Raw genomic sequence first — 18,574 nt, forward strand, 5'->3', positions numbered from 1 at the left:
CTCAGGAGACTACCTGTGCTCCCCAACACACCAATTTCCCACATGAAATCTTATGCTTTTTTCTTATTCCCACCTCCCTGAAAATGAAAACTTTATTTTATTTTCTTTTTTTTTATTTTATTTATTTATTTTTTACAGAGACAGAGTGAATCAGAAAGAGGGATAGACAGGGACAGACAGACAGGAATGGAGAGAGATGAGAAGCATCAATCATTAGTTTTTCATTGCGCGTTGCAACACCTAGTTGTTCATTGATTGCTTTCTCATACGTGCCTTGACTGTGGGCCTTCAGCAGACCGAGTAACCCCTTGCTGGAGCCAGCGACCTTGGGTTCAAGCTGGTGGGCTTTTGCTCAAACCAGATGAGCCCACACTCAAGCTGGCGACCTCGGAGTCTCGAACCTGGGTCTTCTGCATCTCAGTCCGATGCTCTATCCACTGCACCACCGCCTGGTCAGGCAACTTTATTTTCTTATACAGGGGTCTTCTGGTTATGACACAGTTCCGGTCCTACGACAGTGACATAACCCGAATTTTGGTGGACGTTGAAACATACCCTAGCCTAAGTAACTTCCCTATCCTATCACAGTTGTAAAATCATAATCTAGAACATAAAAACACAACTAAGCCACAGAAAAGGGAAAAGGAAATAAACATACTGTGCTGTACACTGAACTGTAGTAACAGAAAATGACAAAAAAATTAGTAAAAAAACTTCCTTACCTTTATTCCTGTGGTTGGCTTGCACACTGGGAGGGGCGTTGCAAAGTGAGGGAGAATGAGCTATTGGGAGGAGGAAGCTGGAGAGGCAGGAGGACCTGCAGAAGGTGCTGGAGATACTGGGTCAGGTGAGTCAGGATCGCCTAAGGGACATGCAGGAGACGCTGGAGATGATTCTTCTTGCACCACAGGTGTTTCATCTTGAGAAGCAGCTGATGTAGAGGGTATGGGATCTGTTGCAGCCCTCTCTACCTTTTTAAAGAATTGTTCCAGGCTAGTCTGGAAGGTTGATGACTTCTTCTCTTCCAAAATCTGCCTATAGCATTGCAAGGCATCCATCACAGCTCTGTAGACCGTACTGAATCTCATCGGGTCCTCAGCCTGAAATTTTGCCGACCCATCCTCTATTATAGAAAAACCTTCTGCCAAACCCTTGGTAGTAAAATCTCTTGGGGTTCTGGGATTTCTATCTCTTCCTCTTCAATCAGCTGCTTCTCCAGATGAGTGAGGTCCTCAGCAGACAGCTCCTCTCCACGTGATGCCAGTAATCTGTGACATCCATCATGATGTCACAGATTTCCTTTTCTTCGAAGCACTGCCATCTGAAGACTCTTTCTTTTAGGAGCCATGATAAGGGCCCAAAAGTCACCCAACAAAGCAACACAGATGGAACACTTGCGCTTTTTACAGTCCAGAATGGGGTAGGTAAGTGTACTGGGGACGCCAACTCCCTCACTTAGGAGCTGTGTTACTGCGTATTCTTTCGCTGCGCACAGCCAAACTAGTTCACCCACATGGTCCGTGAGTATGACGCCAACAGCAGAAGCCAAAACGCTCACGTCTCAATTTTTTAAGGGTTTTATAGGGGTGTTGCAAACTCGAAATGTTGTATGTCAAGACTGTTGTAACCCGAAGACGCCTCTATTTCTCTAAGGTATTTCATTCAACAAGAACTTTGAGACCTACTATGCACCATGTCCTGTGCTTAGCCTGGGTTACCCGGGCAAATAAGACAACAGCTATGGTGCTCACCGCCCTCATGGGGCTTACATTCTAGTGGGGAAGAAAAGGCAATAGACAGTGAATTCAAATATTTCAGATAGTGATGAATTTTCTGGGATTTGGTGGGGTGATGGGCTGGGAGTGATTGGGCCTGGGCAGAGACCAGGATGCTTTAGGTGGAGTTGCCGCGAAAGGGCTCTCTGAGACGGGACATTTTCTGTTGAGCCCCAGGAGAGAACGCTGTGGGCCACTGTGAGGGGTTTGAATGTTATTCTAAGGGCACCAGGAAGCCACTGAGAGTAGGGAATAGTTGCACCAGGACCCCTGGGGAGTTCACTGGATGGAGAATGGATTGAAGCTGGGTCAGTGTGGCTCCCAAGAGGCAAATGGAGATAGATAGATAGATAGATAGATAATAGATACATATTCCTTCTTTTTATATAAAAATGGGCGCTGACAACATACACACATGGATGGCTCTTTTTCCTTCAGGGCCTTCAGCTCAGAATGTGTAGAGCTGACTCCAGAGGAGCAGCTACTCACTCTCTGGATGACCAGCACCCACAGCTGCCTCAGCCCTCGTTGCTAATCTCTTAATTGTTCTGATCAAGTAGGGGAAAAACATACATTACAACAATTTGAGGAACGAAATAAATAAGGTAGTATTGGATTATAACCCAAAGTGTAAAATAAATATTCATGAGCCCACACTGATTTAAATATGTAAATGTTGAGTGTATGAATAAATTAAAGGGAGGAAAAACAAATCTCTCATACAAAAGAATTCAAAATAAATAATATAGATACTTCATCCTAAAAGAGGGGGCACATAACCCTCCACTGCTTAATTGTGGGTTGCACATAATGACTTCTAAAGAGTACAGTATAGGCAGGCTGGGAGAGTTGGGGATAATTTATTTTTCAGTGAAGAAACCTTCCAAACACCACTTCAGCCAGGTGATCAAGGTCAACTTCAACATCATAAATCATGTTGATGGTATGTAGCCTTCACATAACGTGATAAAAGTGGAATTTTATCTCTGTGGTCGCTTTTCCACACATAGCCCCCATCTATGAGAAAAACATCAGACACACTCCAGTGGAGGGGCATTCTACAAAGTAACTGACCAGTACTGCTCAATTTGGGAAAGTCATCACAAACAAGGTAAGTCTGAAAAAAGGTCACAGCCACCTGGAGCCTAAACAGACTAAATGTAATGCATTTACAGAAAATGGGATGGGATCGTGGAACAGAAAAAAGACATGAGATAACAACTAAGAACCTCTGAATAAACTGTGCGCTTTGATTGCTTAATAATAACATGTCACAAGTGGTTCTTTAATTGTAACAAAAGTACCATTTGTAAGTTGTTAGCAGTTGGGGAAATTGTATGAGGAAGTGGTCTATGGGAACTTTCTGCACTTTCTGCTCTATTTTTTCTGTAGGTCTAAAAGTGTTCTAAAAAAAGTCTATTGATTAAAAAATACACATCTCATTGGTCTTTTTATTTGTATTTTCTTTTTTTTTTTTTTTTTTGTATTTTTCTGAAGTTGGAAACAGGGAGGCAGTCAGACTGACTCCCGCATGCGCCCGACCGGGATCCACCCGGCATGCCCACCAGGGGGCGATGCTCTGCCCATCTGGGGTGCTGTTCTGTTGCAACCAGAGCCATTCTAGCGCCTGAGGCAGAGGCCACAGAGCCATCCTCAGCACCCAGTCCAACTTTGCTCCAATGGAGCCTTGGCTGCGGGAGGGGAAGAGAGAGAGAGGAAGGAGAGGGGGAGGGGTGGAGAAGCAGATGGGCACTTCTCCTGTGTGCCCTGGCTGAGAATCGAACCTGGGACTCCTGCACGCCAGGCCGATGCTCTACCACTGAGCCAACCGGCCAGGGCCTATTTGTATTTTCTTGACTCCTACTAAGGGTGAGTCTCCTTTCATGTATATGTCCTATCAACTGTACTTTTCATATTTCTGTACATTCTTTATTTTTGCTTTTTCCTTAGTGGTTTATAAAAAATTTTCATAATAAAGATATTAACCCTTTGTAATATGTGTTGCAAATATTTTTTCAGTCTATTGTTGGTCTTTTTATTTTGTTTATGGAGACCTACATCAATCAAAAATACTTTATCCTCTAACCCAGGGGTCGGGAAACTTTTTGGCTGAAAGAGCCATGAACGCCACATATTTTTAAATGTAATTCCATGAGAGCCATACAACGACCCGTGTACGTTACGCATTATCCAATAAAAATTTGGTGTTGTCCCAGAGGACAGCTGTGATTGGCTTCAGCCACCCGCAACCATGAACATGAGCAGTAAGAAATGAATGGATTGTAATACATGAGAATGTTTTACATTTTTAATATTTTTTTTTTTTTTAATTTTATTTATTCATTTTTAGAGAGGAGAGAGACAGAGAGAGAGAAGGGAGGAGGAGCTGGAAGCATCAACTCCCATATGTGCCTTGACCAGGCAAGCCCAGGGTTTCGAACCGGCGACCTCAGCATTTCCAGGTCGACGCTTTATCCACTGCGCCACCACAGGTCAGGCCTTAATGTTATTTTTTTAAAAATTAAAAATTTGTCTGCGAGCCAGATGCAGCTATCAAAAGATCCACATCTGGCTCTCGAGCCATAGGTTCCCGACCCCTGCTCTAACCAAATCTTTTTCTTTTTGTGGCTTCTGGGTTTCCTGACCTTTCAAGGGTAAAGAATTATTCTTCCAAGTTTTCTTTTAATATTTTTAATTTTTATATCACTTTGAATCTCTTTATTTCATCCAGGATCTGCTTTGTCAGGTGGAAGGGGAAAATTTGGCTTTATGTTCTTCCAGATGGATCACCAAGATGGTTTGTTAAGTAAATCAACCTTCCCCCTCAATTAACATTTCCCCTTGACAGGTAATAAGCTCCCATGCAGATCACTGGATCCTTTTCCGGGACACCATCTTCCCCAGTTCTCCATGCCCTCATCAACATCCGGCTCCAAAGTCCACACCCGCCTTCTCCTTGGATCACCTGCCCATTCCTCCCAGCTGGACTTAGCCTGGCCACTTCCTGCCCTCCCCCACGGAATTCATTCATTGCACACACATTTACTGACCTCCTCCTGGTGTCAGGTGCTGGACCAGAGAAGACTGTCCCCATCTTCTGGGGAGGAAAGAGGGGAGGACAAAGTACAACAATGTTGTGAGGCCAGGTGACGCTGGTGGTGGTACAAAGGTAGGAAAAGTCCGTTTCATAAAATCACGAAGAAGGAAATGATGCCTGAGCTGAGTGAAGTCACCAGTGGTGAGCAGGTGTTTGTCAGACAACCAAGAAGAAAGATGGAAGTGAGGTGGAGGGTACAGCATGTACAAGGCACAGAGGCAAGGCAAAGCCTGGCACGTCTGGGGAACTGCACATGTTTCAGAGGCCACAGTGAGAGAGGAGGGGAGGGAAAGTGAGAGACAGTCGGGGCTGGAGCATTCTCATAAGCATGCTAAAGATGTTGAACTTTCTCCCTAGAAGCAGTATGTCACAGTGAATATGCCAACATTTATTCTTCCACATCCACATTCCACCGGTGTTATCATCATCTTACTACTTTTCTTTCAATTGGCTTTATTTTTTTTTAAATAAATTCAACTTAATGAGATGTCACTTCCATAAATGGGAAACCAGTACCCTTGCTATAAATAAAAGAGAATAGAAAGCCTAAAAAGAAAGATATTTCCATGAAAATTAAAATTGTTTATTGGTCATATTAATAAAAAGGAATCTCCCAGCCAACATAATGATAATAAACTGGTGCGGTGGGTAAAAGCATGGCTCTGAAAGCCAGGTCTCCGGGTTCAAATCTCAGCTCTGAAGAGTATTAGCTGTGGATCCTTAGGAAAGCCACTTTAACTCTAGATGCCTGAATTTTCTCATCCGTAAATGTGGCGATGATAAAACCTATCTTATTGGGTGGTGCAGTTAAATGAGAATTCAATTAACATTATTGAGTGTTGTCAATACACCTTGGCAGGTTTGGGGTCATGGAAAGCCTTCTAGGGATTTGAAACAGGAGAGGGACACCATCTAGGTTGCCTCCCAGAAATCAGTCTCTCAGGCTGTGGGGTAGGCACGGAAAGCTGAGAGAGGCCCGTCCAGGGCTGCTGTGGTCCCAGTGAGCAAGGCTGGAGTTCTGAAGCCTGAAGTGGGATGGAAGAAATGTAACTGGGTATCAGGGAGAGGCCAGAGGCAAGGTTGGCACCAAGATTCTAATGTGGTGGAGGGTGAGGCCCTTCTTGGAACAGGGAACACAGGAGGCCACAGGTCTATGGGTCAGAATGTGCCAAGTGATTTTGTATGCCCTGAGCTGGCAGAGTCCATGGAATCCCATGTCCAGAGATGGCTGACTTTAGGTCTGGCATTGAAGAATGAGTAGGTTAAGGTCAGACCTCCACCAGCCTGCAGGGTCCTGAAGTGGGTGGGTGCTGAGTTTGCATGAAGCGGGTATGGGCAGCCACATTTCCATAGTGGTCCAGGCAGTACAGAGGTCAGACAAACATTTCCAGGGGGTGTCCTTCCTGCTGCCTCTCCAATCTTCTGCTGGGCTCCAGGCCTCTGTGGCTGCAGGTGACTCCTCCTGGGAGCTGCCAGGACGGAGGACCCTTTCAGGCTGTGGCCATTCCCAGGCTCATTTCTCCCCATGGATTGTTCTACATCGCCCCCCGTTGAAATCTTGGGTAGCTGGTGCACCAACGTGGAATAGTAATGACTCCAAATAGGGCGAAGGGGGAAAACTAAGGAAGTCTTCCGCCTGAACTCCCTGCTGTGTCATCTGGCTACACGCCAACGCTGCCCCTTCCTCAGTGGGGCTTGACTCTCCCTGGCCCATCTCTGATCTGATTTGGCTGGAAGACCCTAGATTTCATCTCTTCAACAGAAGCACAGGCAAGGGGATGCTCTGAGAATCAATCCCTCCTTCCTCCCGGATCCCCCCCGACAGTGTCTACTCCCCGCCCCCACCCCAACCCAGCGCTGCCTAGCGGTGCAGGTCGTGAAGAGCTTCTCAGTAGGGGTTCTCCGTGGAGTGCAGGTCGCGGTTGTCCTCTCCTCTGCCGCCAGGCGTCACTACCGGCCTGGAAATGGAAGGCGCAGACGGGCCGGTCTGGAAGCCCGACGGTCGCCAGAGAGGGAGAGAAGCGTCCAGGCAGCCCTGTGCGGGTGGGCGGGGACGCTCCGGGAGAGAAGCCTTGACCTCCGGAGTTGGCTGCCACTTGGTGCTCAGCCCCAGTGCCCATCGGAGGTCCAGAGGGGCGCAAACCCCTGGGTTTGAGCAGGAACCCTTTCTCACCCTCCCAGTTGAGGCTATTTGCACTATAGATCTGCCTTCCTGCAAGCTCTTGGCATTTGAAAATCTGTAGTTGAATGGGTAACTGAATGAGCATATAACAATAGCTAGACTTTATCGAGCACTTACTATATGCCAGAGGTTGTTTTCAACAACCTTATGAGGACACTGTTATTATTCCCATGAAGAAACTGAGGCACAGAGAGGTGAACTAATTTCCCCAAGACACTACCAAATCCAGTATTATGATTGAGGAGATCTGGCTCCCGAGCCATTCGTTGCTGTAAGAAATCTTGATTAATCTCCTCAGCCCCGGATGAGCAGAGAGGACCTGACCAATAGGCTCCTGGGGACCGCGCCCTGCGGCGAGTTCAGCCTCGCTTTCACTGCTCGAGCAAGGCGCCCACTGGAGGCGCCTCAAATGCCCACCAGGTGGCGCACGGACCCCACTAGCCTCCAATGCGCCACGCCCGTGCGCCTCTCCAACGCCCCCTGCGGGAGTTGGTGTTGACCACAGCGACCCAGGTCCAGCGACAGGTGGCGGACAGGTGACCTGATGCCAGGTGTTGGCTCCCTGCCAGGTCTCCTACTGTCTGGCGGTCCAGCTCAGGTCCTGTTTTCTCCCCCCCTTTGCTTCTCACCTGCGAAGCAACTTGAGACGTAGCAGGAAGGAGCATAATCAGATTCCTTTTGTTCAGTGCGTCACTGTTTACAAAGCGCTTTCTACCGGCTCAATTCAGACAAAAGACTAGGGGGTGCTGTGTGCCCCGTAGAAGGCCAGATGCTCTCACACTCAGCACGTCCTCGCTTTATGGTATGGGCAGTAAGATGCCCTTTTACAGACAGCAAAGCTGAAGACGAGAGAATTGCCCAAGACGACCCAGAAAGCAGATTTCAGAGCCAGACTCCTAATCCAGGGCTGCCGAACTCCACGTTCTCACCTTCCCATTCTACAAGAACCCAGGTAGGAACCTTTACAGGCAGAAGGTCCCTTCTGAGTGGTAAGTCCTCTGAGAGGCAGAGGCATAGACAAAACGACCCCCCGAAGCCTGAGATGTGCAGTTTGGGCTGTCAGTGGGCAGCTTCCCTCCCGACCTTCAGACCAGGGGTCTTTCACTGCTTCCATGGCTCCCTTGCCCTCCCCCAGCTGGGTGCTCTGTCTCTCCCCTCACTCTTTGCTACATGACTGGCCCCAGCAGCCCCATCTTGCACCCTTGCAAGATGGGTTCTTTGCGAGCTCTTCACATGTTCCCCTCCGATTATTCTAGAGGCTCATACACCTCCCAGTCTTGTCCCTCCAGGTGGAACTCCACTCTGCACCCGGCTAATCAGCTATGCACCTGAGCTCCCTGAAGCACCTACCCTCCACCTGTCCAGGACAAGGTGCTGCTGCTTCCCCTGCAAACCTGCTCGCTACCCTGTGTCCACAGGCCAGAAAGGTGGAAGTCATCTTTGACTCCTCAACACCAAGTATTCTGGAGTCTAACTCCTCTCCATTTCACACCTTAAACATCCTTCGAGAGCATCGCCTCCTCCTGCCCAGATGGTTTCTGCTCCGATTCAGGCCACCATCACCTCCCAGCCTCTAGTTCCACCCATCCGCTCAAGTCCACCCCTACACTGTAGGCAGAGCGATTATTCCAGTGATAGTTCTTTGATTGATTGACTGATGATTGATTGATTGACTGGGTTGATTTGACAGAAGGAGAGGAAGGGAGAGAGAGAGAAACATTGATTTGTTGTTCCACTTATTTATGCATTCATTATATATGCCCTATGCATGCTTCTTGTATGTGCCCTAACCAGGGATGGAACCCACAACCTTAGTGTATCAGGACAACACTCTAACCAGCTGAGCTACCTGCCTCTAATGATCCATCTAAAGTGAAAATCTGACCCTTGTTTAAAACTTAAAATAAAAGAAAAATACCTTAATACAGGATGAAACCCCAAATCTTAATTAGATCCATAAAGCCCTAGATCCATTTGCCACCCATGTCTCGGGCTCTCAGTTTCGCCTCCACCCTCACCTCCTTCACTGCACACAATTCCTTCAGCCCCTCCAAAGCACTAAGTCTTCTTAGCCTCAGGGCTTTAGCATGCACTGTTCCCTCTGCCTGGAAGGACGCTCTCCCAGCTTTGTGTCTGGCCAAGATCTCAGCCGAGGAGTCATATCTCTCAGACTTTCCCCTGACTCCTTCCAGGTAAATTGGGACCCGTCTTTAGTTTCTCTGGCCCAGAACTTGCTCTTCCTCCTTCATTACCATTTGCTAACATCTCAGAGCTTATGTTTTCTCGTGCTTAGCTGTTTACTCTCTCTCCCAAAGCCCAAATTCTCCATACAAATAAGTACTGCAGCCCTTCCGTTCACAGCTATGGCCCCACACCCAGCCCAGGACCCAACATAAAAGTAGACACTTGATAACTATTTGTGGAACAAATGATTCTTTCATCTCGTCCTCATCAGAAGCCCATTCCCAGGCTTGCTTTCATCTCTGGCCTTTGCATGAATTGCTTCCTCTGCCTGGAAGGTTCTTTCCTTCCTCTCCCACATGGGCTGATCCACACATCACAAGATAATTTCTCTGGGATTCGTCCTTGACCCCCTCATTTGAATTAGAGTTTCCCTCTGGGCTCTGCTAGTCCCCTCTACGTAGCACTCTACAATAACACTTTAAAATGGCAGCTTGCCAGATAAACATGAATGATTATTAACAATAATGATGTCCTCCCACCTCTCCCCCTGGACTGCTCGGCTCCAGCTGACTCAAGGGCATTCACTCTCTGCCTTTCAAACCATCAGGAACCCCATTTCCCATTCATTTAGTAAGCACTGATCAAGCTCCTACGGTGTTGTTTTCTTTCCTGCAGCACTGGAGAGGCAGGGGGGCGGGGCGATAGGATTCTTCCCACAGTGAGACTGAAGCAGGTGAAGGCATTGCAAGTGCTAAGCCAACGCTCACCAACCCCTGTGTGGAGTGCAAATGGGCACTGAGGAGGCTGGGTGTGGGCCGAGGGGTGGGGCTAGCACATTGAGTCCTGTCCTCTTTGTTGAGCATCTGCTCTCTGCAGGGTGCGCTGGAGGACGGGAGTTGGGGGACACAGAAGTGAGCCTGAATGCCAGGCATGCTGGGGTTACCCCCAGCACACCTGTGCACCGTTTTCCCGCCCTGGGAGCAGCTGGAGGGACCCAGCTTGGGTACAGTCGCTGGAGGAATCTCAGCCAAACTGAGGTTCCTCTGTTCCATCTGTACCTTTCCACTCTGTTCTTCTGAGCTGCTTCTCATTCCCTCATTCCCAGGGCTTCCCACACACTAGAGTTTATCCAAGTGAAGTCCAGAGACCACCTCCATTGGCATCACCTGGGATAGGGCAGGGGCTCATAAAAATACATGGTCCTGCCTGACCAGGCGGTGGCGCAGTGGATAGAGCGTCGGACTGGGATGCGGAAAACCCAGGTTCGAGACCCCGAGGTCGCCAGCTTGAGTGCGGGCTCATATGGTTTGAGCAAAAGTTCACCAGCTTGAACCCAAGGTCGCTGGCTTGAGCAAGGGGTTACTCGGTCTGCTGAAGGCCCGCGGTCAAGGCACATATGAGAAAGTAATCAATGAACAACTAAGGTGTTGCAATGAGCAATGAAAAACTAATAATTGATGTTTCTCATCTCTCCGTTCCTGTCTGTCTATCCCTCTCTCTGGCTCTCTCTGGCTCTGTAAAAAATAAATTTAAAAAATAAAATAAAATAAAAAAATACATGGTACTGGGCTCCCATCTACCTATTAAGGTTCCCTGCAGTGGGACCTAGAATCTCCGTGTACAAAAACCCCACTCTACTTGTGGGAAAGCCACATAGCTTCCGTGCCCCTGGCTGCCTGTTCCTGCCCAGGGACCTCTGGGAGTTCTTCATCTGCCCACCCTTTAAACACCAGAGGGTCCAGGGCCCCCGACCCAAGCCCCTCACTCCCCTTGTATACGCACATCCTCAGCACCCAAAGCTGCTTTCTTCTGCGCTGGGGTGGCCAAGAGCACCCAGACTGACCTGACCAAAGCTGACCCCACCACCTTCTCTCCCCAGAACCCATTTTCCTTCCCTCCCCCGTGGTGCCCATCTCAGCCAGCACCCTGCCTGTTGTCCAAGGCAGAAACTTGGCTATCACACCTGAAAGGGACCCCCTTCCTCCCTTCCTCCCTCAACTCAGCACCAACTAGGTCCTAGTTATTTTATCTCCTGAGGATGTTTTCGGCTCCCCCCACCCCAGACTACTGCATTCATCCCCTTACTCGTCCCCTCCTAGTCTCTCCTCTTTCCAATGAATTCTCCAAAATCTTTCTGAAATGCAAATCTGACTATGATCATCAGCCCCCTTATTAAAATCCTTCAAAAAATCCTCATAAGCAAAAGTTCTAACCCTTTGACTCTACACATAAGACTCTCCATCAGCTGGTCCCAGCCTTCTGCCCCGGCTCCCTCTTCTCCCCTCTGTGCTCCAGTAACAGCAAACTGCTTCTGCTTCTAACCTCCAGACCTTTGACTAATCAGTGCCCCCTGCCATAAATAGCCCTCAGCTGGCTGATTCCTCCCCACAACTGTGGCATCACCTCCTCCGGGAAGCCATCCCTGACCCACCCTGCTCCTGTCTCCACTATCCTTGCTGCATCCATAATGCCTGGTACAGGATTCTGTTATTCCACTCAACACACTGAGTTATAAGCATTGATTTCCATGTCTTGGTTTGGCACTAACCAGTGAGATCCTTGAGGGCAGGGATGGTGTCCCATTCATCTCTGTATCCCAGCCCCTGGCCTGGTGCCTGACACTGAGGACAGGCTCGATTAGTGGTTGATGGATGAATGCAGAGGGGAAACTTGAAGGAAGTGAGAGCCAGGAATGAACAAGAGGGCAGTGAGGGCAAGGCTGACAGAAAGAGCAGCCAGAGCAAATGTGTGGGAAGCAGAAAGGCGAGAACTTCCCTCCATTGCACTCCCACGACTGCCCGCCAGCCATTGTGCCTGCGCTTTGTACATTTCATCTTATTTAGTTCTTGCAACAGCAAGTCAGGGAACTGGCATCAGAGAACCAGAGCAACCTGCCCAAGGTCACACAGCAGGGCCTGGAGTGGAATCCGGAGCTGTCTGGCCTGCAAAGCTGTACTCTTTCTGCCGGCCAACACTGCTCTCTGGGGGACGGGGCCTTCTGGAGATGTACGCGGAGTGGACTCGGCGATGCCTCTGCCTAGCTGAGTGCCGGAACCAGCTGCCCACGCTCAGGCCGACAGCTTCTTCCTTCCAGCTCGACCTGCAGCTCCGAAGCTAGAAGAGGATTTATCTGTTCCTTCCTCCCCTGGCTTTGGGGTCTTTGACTAGACACGCACACCCCACCGCCAACACTAGGGAAGGGCTGCCGCACCTGGTACCGCCCCGCCCTGGGTGCCTGGGGAATGAAGGGGGATCTCTGACGCTGTCTGGGTTCTGCAGAAACTGTCTCCCTCATCGCACTTGGCCCAGGCTGGTATGAAGATTCATCTGCATTCTCAGCGCACCCGGCTGGCAGATGGTGGGGGAGGAGGCTGGGTGCCTGCTGGGGGCTGCAGCCAGAGACCAAGCTGGAGCTCAAGGGCCACTGAGCACAGTGCCCACCCATCGGGCCCCATGAGTCCAGCCCAAGCTGAGGCCACTCCCAACGCTGGGGTACTTCCTCATCTCACAGTCTTCAAAGGGTGCTAGGACTTGACCTTTGCTTTCCTAAGAACTAAAGGGGCCCTAAATTCCCGGAAGGAAACATGGAGTTTGGGGGGGAGGGTCCCACCTTTGGGAATCTCATATCAGGATCCTGATCCTGTTTTCCCTCCTTGTCCTGGAAGTTTGCAGAAAACAGAGATAACCAGGAACCCTGCTAGTATAAGAGCCCCATGTGCTGACCTAGTAACTGCCGGGGTCAGAGTCGGTAAGGAGTGAAGAACAGAGGACAGCCTCCATGGGGACCTTGCTCACTTCAGCTTCTCAGAAGACTTACCCCTGACCCCAGCCCCAGAATCTACTGACCTCTAGCGGCCTTTTCAGCCCAGGACTTTAGCCAAGAGTTTCCGGTCACAGTGATTACCCTGAGGTGTGTGTGTGTGTGTGTGTGTGTGTGTGTGTGTATGTTGGCGGAGGTGGGGTGGTAGAAGAGAACAGTTATCCCAATCCCTCTGAGTAAAGTAGAAGAGGAAAGGAACTGACATTAAAGGAGTACAGATTAGACACCCAGAAGAACTTCCGAAAGCACGTCTTGCAGACAGAAAGTGGACTTTCGGCTGTGAAAAGAGGTTGCAATAAGACTTTTTGTTGTTGGAATGGGTTTGGGGAAAAAAATGAACTTTCCAAATCCCAGGTCTCTTGGGGTTGAGGGTAAGGCTGCAGATGCCTAACACGCTGCCAAAGGGATGGGTAAGGTAGGGTCCTTAACCCGGGGCCACCATCCTCCCCCTGCCTCTCCAAGAATTACTCTGCCCCCGTGTCCTGCCCTGTTTGTCCTGGGACCCAGGGCTGCGGGCCGGCAGGGGAGGAGTTAACTCCGGAGGTACGGGTTGGGCTCACCGTACCTGCAGCCGCCGCTGCCGCCGCCGCCGCCGCTGCCGCCGCCGCCTGTGGGAGGGACGAGGCAGCGGGAGCCGCCTGGGCGCCAGGAGCGCTCCAGTCTGGCGGGTGCTGAGCTGGAAGCGGCGGCCGCGTTCCGCTCGGCCAGGGGCGTCCGCCAGGGGGCGCGCCACGACGGGGCGGGAGGGGCCGTCTGGTCTGGGGAATTAGCACTAGGGACGGGCGCGCGCGCGGGTCCCCAGCACATCTGGGCGAGAGCAGCGCCGCTGGAACCGAGGGGGACGCGGAACGCAGATCTGAAGCGGCAGTGCTACCGTGCAGCTGGGGCTCCTTAAGGCGCTCGGGGCGCACATCTGGGACCTCGAGAGGGGGCCGCGCCGCGCGTAGCTGGATCAGGAAAAGGGGGCGGTGGCTGCACAGCTGGTCCGAAGGGGGCGGGGTCGGTCCTAGGCGACTGGCAGAAACAAGGGCCGCGAGTCGCCGGCGACCGGAGCATGGGACGGCGCGTCTGAAAAGCGCAAGGGTGAGGCAGGGGCCTGGGACCCTGAGAGGAAAAGAGGAGAGAAAGAGGCACGAAAGCAAAGGAGGAAGATGCAACTGACTCGCTGCTGCTTCGTGTTCCTAGTGCAGGGCAGCCTCTATCTGGTGAGTGGTCCTCGGGGAGCTGCCCGGAAGGCAGGGGTTCGGAGGACTGGGGGAGAGCGCGGGAAGCTCCCGAGCCCGGAAACTTTCTCCCCTCCCCCCAACAGCCCCGAGATAGAGAAACGCCTGGCGCCTGGGGGAGAGGGCGGGTCCGAGGCCGAGGAAGGTACGGAAAGGGTTAATAGGGGCGGGGAGCGGGTGCCTGTCTGGCCCACCCATTCGGCCGCTGGTAGCGGGAGGTGCGACCGGCACGAGGGAAAAGGCTGGCAGCTAGGTCGCAAAGGGTTATCCGACCCCTTCCAGGGCCGCTTGGAGGGGGTGTGGGGGTGCGTTGTGGAGCCAGTGACCGGCCAGGTCGGGGGGCTTGGGCTTTTTCTGATCTTGGGAGCTCAGAGGGCCCCGGGCTGTGGGTCCCCGAGCGCGCGGAGCCGGTCCAGGCGGGGTCGGCCCGCGCGTCCCTAGCTCCCGCTCTCTCTCGCTCCCGCCCTCCCCGCCTGTTGTTTTCCTCTCCTCTCCCGGCTGCGCGCAGCCCGAGCCCCACAGGACCTGGGCAGGCGGCTCCCGCCCCGGGCGCTCGCGGCAGCTGCGCCGGGCGCCCACAGCCCGCTTCCCGAGCTCTTGCTCGCGGCTGCCCGGGCCGCCAGGATGCCGGGAACCGGACCCCAGGCCCCAGCCCAAGGCTCAAATCCCCTCTGACCCAGCACCCGCGCCCCGCCTCCAATCCTGTCGTGGAGCAGCCTCAGCCCCACATCTGGATCTGCCTCTTTCCTCAAAACAATAATCCCCTTTGCCACTCACTGTGGAAGAGCCCTTCCCTTCTCACATTCCACCTGCAGCCCTTCTCCCCATCCTCGACCTACTCAGCTGTGACCCCCAGGACCAAGTGCACACAAGTCTGCAGCCTTTAGCCCAGCCTCCCAGAGCCTCCCAGAGCCTCCCCTCCTGCTGTCTACCCGACCCCTGGCGCTCAGCAGGCTGGGCCACAGCACACATCCGCGGGCCGGCCAGGGCCAGAACAGGGGGCACGAAGACCCCAAACTCTTTTGGAGTAGTCCCCCAGACCTCAGCCTTCAGACATCTCCACCCTCACCCCAGGGATGCCAGCAAATCCAGATGCCACCCAGCTGTGACCTGCTGCCCCTGGTCCTTGTAACATAGACATAGAGGGCGAGTGCTCTGGTCACAAGCTGAGGAGACACACCACAGGCGGCTGCCCTCGGGAAATCTGGTCTGCTGGCTGGCTGCCCTCCAGAGCTGTCCCATGTTCGAGCTCGGTCATGCTGCCCTGCCAGCCCTCCCTACAGCTCTTCCAGGAAGCCTCCCCAGGTGTCGCCTGTTGCCAGAGCTGGTCCAGCAGAGCCTTGGAGGTTTGGGGTAGGGGTGGTGCTTGGATAAAACCCCTGTTAAAGGATACATCTGGTCTGTGAGGCTGGCAGTGTGCATTGCAGTGGGAGCACCGACCTTATGTGACTTAGCCTTATAGTGACGTAACCTTGGAGTGCTGGTGTCCTGGTCTGTGAAATGGGAACAAGAATTTCTGCTTCATAGTGCAAGGAATGTTCTGGCATGTCATCAGCAGTGGTCCCAGTGGGGTTGTTAGGCTTTTCGTTCCCTTGGCCATCTTGGGTGTGAAATTCACTCCAGCCCTTCCCCTAATCCTCCTGCATTTATATTTGAGGGAGAATGTCACTGGATCCATTTCTTATTTCATTGTTTGTTGGTTCTCGTTGCCTCTAAAGGTAGAAACTGTCCCATGGTAGGACGGTGTTTCACCAGCAGACAAAGGCAGTCCCCAAAGGCAGGGCTCTGCCTCCCCTGTCAAGCTGGGGGCTCTCCCCGCCTAGGGATGGAGCGCTCCTATCTGACTCTTTGAGAGCAGACTGCGCTTCCCCATCAGCCTGGGATTTAACAGGCAGGATTCTACCTCTCCTCTCTCCAGGGGCTCTGTCAGCACAGGGATATGCTTCTGCCATCAGATAGCATCTCTTCCAAGATCAGAAGCTGGGCCTCCCCCACCAGATTGCGTACTCCCTAGGGGTAGGGGCCATCTACCCTTGGAGCTGTGGTCCGTTGAAGAGAATTTTCATCCATCCTTTCAGACTAGTGGCCAGAGATAAGACAGGAGAGGATGTGAGGGGTGACGCGAGTGTCAGGACATGGGATGGAACCATGACACAAGTCAGAGTGTACACCCAATCCCCAGCAAAGGGGGGCAGTGTGCAGGGGCCCCTCAGCCCCAAGTCCGTGGAACAGACAGGGAGACAGATGATGCTGGCAGTGGGGAGCAATCGACCAGAAGCCCTTGGTCCTCTGGGGACGGGGTTTTCACACTCATCCCAACTCCCTCCACAGGTGATCTGTGGCCAGGATGATGGTCCCCCTGGCTCAGAGGACCCCGAGCGTGATGACCATGAGAGCCAGCCCCGGCACCGAATGCCTCGGAAGCGGGGCCACATCTCCCCTAAGTCCCGTCCCGTGGCCAACTCTACTCTTCTAGGGCTGCTGGCTCCACCCGGAGAGGCGTGGGGCTTCCTTGGGCAGCCCCCCAACCGCCCGAACCAAAGCCCCTCACCTGCAGCCAAGGTGAAGAAAATCTTTGGCTGGGGCGACTTCTACTCCAACATCAAGACAGTTGCCCTGAACCTGCTTGTCACGGGGAAGATCGTGGACCACGGGAATGGGACCTTCAGCGTCCACTTCCGGCACAACGCCACGGGCCAGGGCAACATCTCCATCAGCCTGGTGCCCCCCAGTAAAGCCGTAGAGTTCCACCAGGAACAGCAGATCTTCATCGAAGCCAAGGCCTCCAAAATCTTCAACTGCCGAATGGAATGGGAGAAGGTAGAACGGGGTCGCCGGACCTCTCTCTGCACCCACGACCCAGCCAAGACCTGCTCCCGAGACCACGCTCAGAGTTCAGCCACCTGGAGCTGCTCCCAGCCCTTCAAAGTCGTCTGCGTCTACATCGCCTTCTACAGCACGGACTACAGGCTGGTCCAGAAGGTGTGCCCAGATTACAACTACCACAGCGATACTCCCTACTACCCCTCTGGCTGACACACTCAGAGGCCGGGCCGGGGCTGGAAGGACAGGCCTGCCCACACAGGAGGCCATTTGTCTGGACTCCGGGCAGGGAAGGGGGGTGTCTCAGGCAGGGAGTGGGGTTCAGAGAACGAGATGCCAAGTGGGGCCAGGGCCAAGTGTCACATGGTGGGGAAGGGGTCCCAAGTGCTGGCCCCGTCCTGAGGTTGTGGAGCGACTGCGACCCAGGCACACTGGAGGAGGAGTGGGTTCTCCACAGAGCCTCACGGGGTGTTCCCACTGAGTGACAGGCAGATGCTGTGTCCAGGAGGCCCCTGGGGCCAGCGGACCAGTGCGGCCTCAATAAAATCGTGGGGAGGAGCTGCAAGCCTTGCCTCTCCCTGCCATCCTGAGACAGGACAGCAGCAAGGAGAAGGGGGTTTCATCAGCACGGACACCAAGCGGGCAGTGAGGATGGCTGAGCCGGGGCCTCCTGGGAGCCAGCACTCGGAGACAGACGCAGGAGGGACTCTCTGGTCCCGCTCAGTGGGCAGCCCTGAGCCCCTTGTCCTGGACGGTGGACTGAGCTTGGCTTGAGGCTGAAGTGGTGACTTTGGAGTCTTTGATGTTGTGACAAATGGATCATCTGCCCCCAGCCAGGCCACCCCTTTCCGAAATTCCCTCTCCCGTCATTGCCCCCCACCCCTCTCGGTGCTGAGGGGACACCCTTCCTTTAGCTGAGATGGTGATCGTGGTTCCCCAGCACCAAGGCCACGGGTGGAAGACCGCCTGTGCGCCGTGTCCCTCGTCCATCCCAGCCCCTGCTGGCTCCTCTGGGAGCATCCTTGTCCAGCAAGCCACCCTTCAATCGTCAGTCTTGCCCGTCAGATTGGGGCTGAACGGAGATGGTGCCTCCCCTCTCGGCTGAGGGGCCCAGGGAAGCCGGACCGTGGAGGGCATGCTGGACCTGTTCCGTGGTGTGTGTCTGTGGGGGGTGGGGGGTGGGGGCGGGAGGTCTTGTGAAACCACCTGATTGTCAACTGTGTGCAGAATCTTGTTCTTGGACAGGGAATAAAGCTCTCCCGGGGCACTGGATTCTTGTCAGGGGAAAGGGCCCCGGCGTCCTGTGGTCCAGCCTGCACTTCTAGACGGTGGCAGGACATTTCCGGGAGACCTGAGCTGTCAGGGCTCAGCCAGCCATGGGGGCTAAGGGGCGTGGCATCAGGAGCAGCAGCTCACAGAGGCAGAACTGGGAAGTGGGGTGGGCCACAGAAGGGTATTTCTGGATTGCCA

At 52.9% G+C, this 18,574-nt stretch overlaps 1 protein-coding gene across 1 annotated transcript; it reads left to right on the forward strand.

Moving 5' to 3' along the window:
* Positions 1-13,850: 13,850 nt before the first annotated feature.
* On the forward strand, positions 13,851-18,252 carry NXPH3 (neurexophilin 3). Its single transcript, XM_066255503.1, has 2 exons — positions 13,851-14,263; positions 16,613-18,252. Exons 1-2 carry the CDS (start codon positions 14,210-14,212, stop codon positions 17,315-17,317), a joined length of 759 nt encoding a protein of 252 aa, XP_066111600.1. The 5' UTR covers positions 13,851-14,209; the 3' UTR covers positions 17,318-18,252.
* Positions 18,253-18,574: the final 322 nt, after the last annotated feature.

The sequence above is a fragment of the Saccopteryx bilineata genome, chromosome 2 (assembly GCF_036850765.1).
Source record: "Saccopteryx bilineata isolate mSacBil1 chromosome 2, mSacBil1_pri_phased_curated, whole genome shotgun sequence".
NCBI lineage: Eukaryota > Metazoa > Chordata > Mammalia > Chiroptera > Emballonuridae > Saccopteryx > Saccopteryx bilineata.

Coding starts and splice junctions, on each gene's coding strand:
- NXPH3 (XM_066255503.1), top strand. CDS start 14,210: ATGCAACTGACTCGCTGCTGCTTCGTGTTCCTAGTGCAGGGCAGCCTC. Junction 14,264..16,612: donor TGCAGGGCAGCCTCTATCTG/GTGAGTGGTCCT, acceptor CTCCCTCCACAG/GTGATCTGTGGCCAGGATGA.